The following is a 3743-nucleotide window of genomic DNA, read 5'->3' as shown; positions in this document are numbered from 1 at the left end:
CCATTTCAAATGTGCCTTTTATGGCAAACATTTTAGAAAAAGTGGTCTCCATACAATTACATGACTTCATGAGTAGTAACTCTATTCTCAGTACATTTCAGTCAGGCTTTAGAATCCAGCACAGCACCGAAACAGCTCTTCTTAAAGTATTAAATGACATCTGGCGATTCTGTGGTTCTCACACTTCTCGATCTATCAGCAGCGTTTGATACTATTAATCCCTCTATTCTTATTTCCCGTTTAGAACACTGTATGTACAATGGTTTACATCTTATTTGACTAACCGTTCTTTTTCAGTTAACGTTGATCGAGCTACCTGGAGTGAGTTTGAGCCTATTACCCTTTCCTCACTCTACGAAACCATAGATCACTTAAAGCCTTCTGCTTCCCCGCATGATATGATTCCTCCACATTTTTTTTAAACAGATTGTAAAGACGCTTGTACCTAGTTTGCTGTCTCTTATAAATAAATGTCTTACCAGATCAGTTAAAACATGCAACAGTCAGACCTCAACTAAGAAAAGGGAATTTAGATCCCCTCTACGGTCTAATTTTAGACCCATTTCAAATGTGCCTTTTATGGCAAACATTTTAGAAAAAGTGGTCTCCATACAATTACATGACTTCATGAGTAGTAACTCTATTCTCAGTACATTTCAGTCAGGCTTTAGAATCCAGCACAGCACCGAAACAGCTCTTCTTAAAGTATTAAATTATGCATTTTAATACATTTTTAATTATGAAATTATGCACTATTAAAAATATATTTAGAAAATGTAACAGTATCTTAATTATACTATAATTACCTAATGAATTACTAAATTAAACATCTTATTAAAACAGTAGAAAACTGGAAAAGTGTGTCAGATGCTTTGGGGTAAACGGAGTCAGCGGTTTAAGCTGAAAAACGTTTCTGAATATTAAAACTTTTTCCTTGATGGTTTAATATAATTATGTTTTGCAGAGAAACCCGAGTGTGCTTAAGCAAATATTTGTTTTTCTAATTTGTTTAACTGAAATGAAAACGAGTCACATTCAGTGATGACACAACTTAACCCTTAATATGACATGGCGCCTAATGTGGTCCAATTCGTCAGTGGGCCACTTTTTAGATGAAATATTATTACTATTATTAGTTCAACCTTGAACTTAACTAGGCTATGCAAGATGAGGTTTTCATGCACAAACCTGATATGCATACAAGCAAAACGGGCAAAGGACTTTCACTAGCCATGCCTTTGTAAATCGTCTTCCCGCTAGTGTCACATTCAACACCCTGTTGCACAAGCACTTCTACAGGGTGACTCACCCCTCATCTACTGATCTCAATGAACATATCATTCCCATCCTTGTTTCGTTGAATTGGCTACCTGTAAAATACAGAATTGAGTTCAAAATCCTGGTCATGGTATTTAAGTCTAATTATAACCGCACTCCACCTTATCTTACAGATCTCCTCGTAAGACATGTTCCCTCTAGATCACTTAGATCCAGTGATCTGGCACTCTTAACAGTGCCCAGAACTAGATCTAGGCTCAAGGGCGATCGTGCGTTTGCGGGGAGCGGTCCAAATCTGTGGAATAAGCTGCCACTAGCTATCAGAACGGCACCGACTCTGGCTATTTTTAGATCCAAATTAAAAATTCATTTATTCTCTATGGCATTTTAAATGGGTGTTGCTTTAGGACTGTATTATTATTATTTATTTTATTTTTTTAACGCTATTTACTTCATGTTGATGTGTTATTTTCTATGTGTACCTTGTAAAGCACTTTGGGCAACTTAGTTGTATTTATATAGTGCTATATAAATAAAGAAAGAAAGAAAGAAAATAAAGAATTTAAAATATTAAAACTTCAAAAAAGTATTAAATTATGCATTTTAATAAATTTTTAATTATGAAATTATGCACTATTAAAAATATATTTAGAAAATGTAACAGTATCTTAATTATACTATAATTACCTAATGAATTACTAAATTAAACATCTTATTAAAACAGTAGAAAACTGGAAAAGTGTGTCAGATGCTTTGGGGTAAACGGAGTCAGCGGTTTAAGCTGAAAAACGTTTCTGAATATTAAAACTTTTTCCTTGATGGTTTAATATAATTATGTTTTGCAGAGAAACCCGAGTGTGCTTAAGCAAATATTTGTTTTTCTAATTTGTTTAACTGAAATGAAAACGAGTCACATTCAGTGATGACACAACTTAACCCTTAATATGACATGGCGCCTAATGTGGTCCAATTCGTCAGTGGGCCACTTTTTAGATGAAATATTATTACTATTATTAGTTCAACCTTGAACTTAACTAGGCTATGCAAGATGAGGTTTTCATGCACAAACCTGATATGCATACAAGCAAAACGGGCAAAGGACTTTCACTAGCCATGCCTTTGTAAATCGTCTTCCCGCTAGTGTCACATTCAACACCCTGTTGCACAAGCACTTCTACAGGGTGACTCACCCCTCATCTACTGATCTCATCACTTATCTCTGGCAATCAAAACAAGAGAAATCCTAACATGCAGAACCGAAACGATGCGTTCCCGGCAGACGGGTGTCCCCAGCATGACACAGCAGCGGTTACATCTATTTGACACTCAAGGGGCTGCTCACCCTGGCGGTGGGGGCGCTGCTGCGGGCCTTGGCCAACAGCCTGCGGGCTCTCTCGTACTCGTTATTCTCCGATTCCAGCTTCACGGCAGCCAGCCAGATCTCCTCGCTGTTGGGGTTAGCCTAACACAAAGAGAAAGAGGCGGGATGAGTTTTTACTGGCCATTGTCCCAGTGAACACTTAGATACAGTAAAAGCGGATTAGTTTCAGGAAATAAGCACTGATATGCAGTTTAGAGTTCTGCTTCTTTAATTTGACGTTTTGCATACAATTCTTGCATGTTTGGTGTTCTTTCAGTTATGTCAATGCTATGACTAGGCCAACACCGAATCAACAGTTTTTGTTGTTTTTTCACACCTAATTGTGAGGGAATCAAAATGAATTTGAACAGTATCTATTTATCTACATGTACATATATTTTAAATGAATATTTGGTAATGATGCATTACATTTTTCAAAAGAGACAGTAATGACTTTTATACTATCACAAAAAAATCAGCATTTCAAATAAATGCTGTTCTTTTGAACATTCTATGCATCATATAAATGTGAATATATCCTGAATATATGCATGGTTTCCACAAAAATACACGATAATCTGAAATGTTTCTAGAGCAGCAAATCAGCATATTTGACGCTGAAGACTGGAGTAACGATGGTCAAAATTCAGCTTTGCATCACAGAAATAAATTACATCTTAAATGATACTAAAATAGTAGGGATGCACGATATTGGATTTTTGCCGATATGGCGATATTTTTCAACTCATTTTGGCCGATAGCGGATATATTTATTTTGTTTGGAAACAACAAGTCTCTCCTGTGCGGAAATTATAAGCAAATTATTTTTAATTTTGCTTAGTTTTTAAAAAGAACTTATTTGTTAGAATTAAATAAACAATAATGAAGTTCTTTTATAATGACAGTACATTGAAGATTTGAAAAGAACTATAAATAAACTAAATAAACTATATTCAATCGCTGCATTTTTTTTTTCAGAAAGATGCAGTAGTAACCGTAATATTTTATTTTAAGATTTAACATTTTTTAATGGTCTAAAGCAAAAGAGTTGTAAAAATTCTGAAAATCTTTTAGAGCTCATAATTTGTTTAAAAAAATAACACAT

The 3743-nt window shown here is 34.9% G+C and overlaps 1 protein-coding gene across 1 annotated transcript in view; it reads right to left on the bottom strand.

The window, feature by feature from the left end:
- LOC107723127 (pre-mRNA-processing factor 6-like) overlaps positions 1-3743 on the bottom strand; it is a 26025-nt gene that overhangs the window by 7886 nt on the left and 14396 nt on the right. The window contains 1 exon segment of the mRNA XM_016531648.1: positions 2621-2740. Within this exon segment, the coding sequence (XP_016387134.1) occupies positions 2621-2740 (120 nt within the window).

Source organism: Sinocyclocheilus rhinocerous, unplaced genomic scaffold, assembly GCF_001515625.1.
Source record: "Sinocyclocheilus rhinocerous isolate Xijiao unplaced genomic scaffold, SAMN03320098_v1.1 scaffold2831, whole genome shotgun sequence".
In the NCBI taxonomy this organism is placed as follows: Eukaryota; Metazoa; Chordata; class Actinopteri; order Cypriniformes; family Cyprinidae; genus Sinocyclocheilus; species Sinocyclocheilus rhinocerous.
This window is presented reverse-complemented; position numbering and strand designations above follow the sequence as displayed.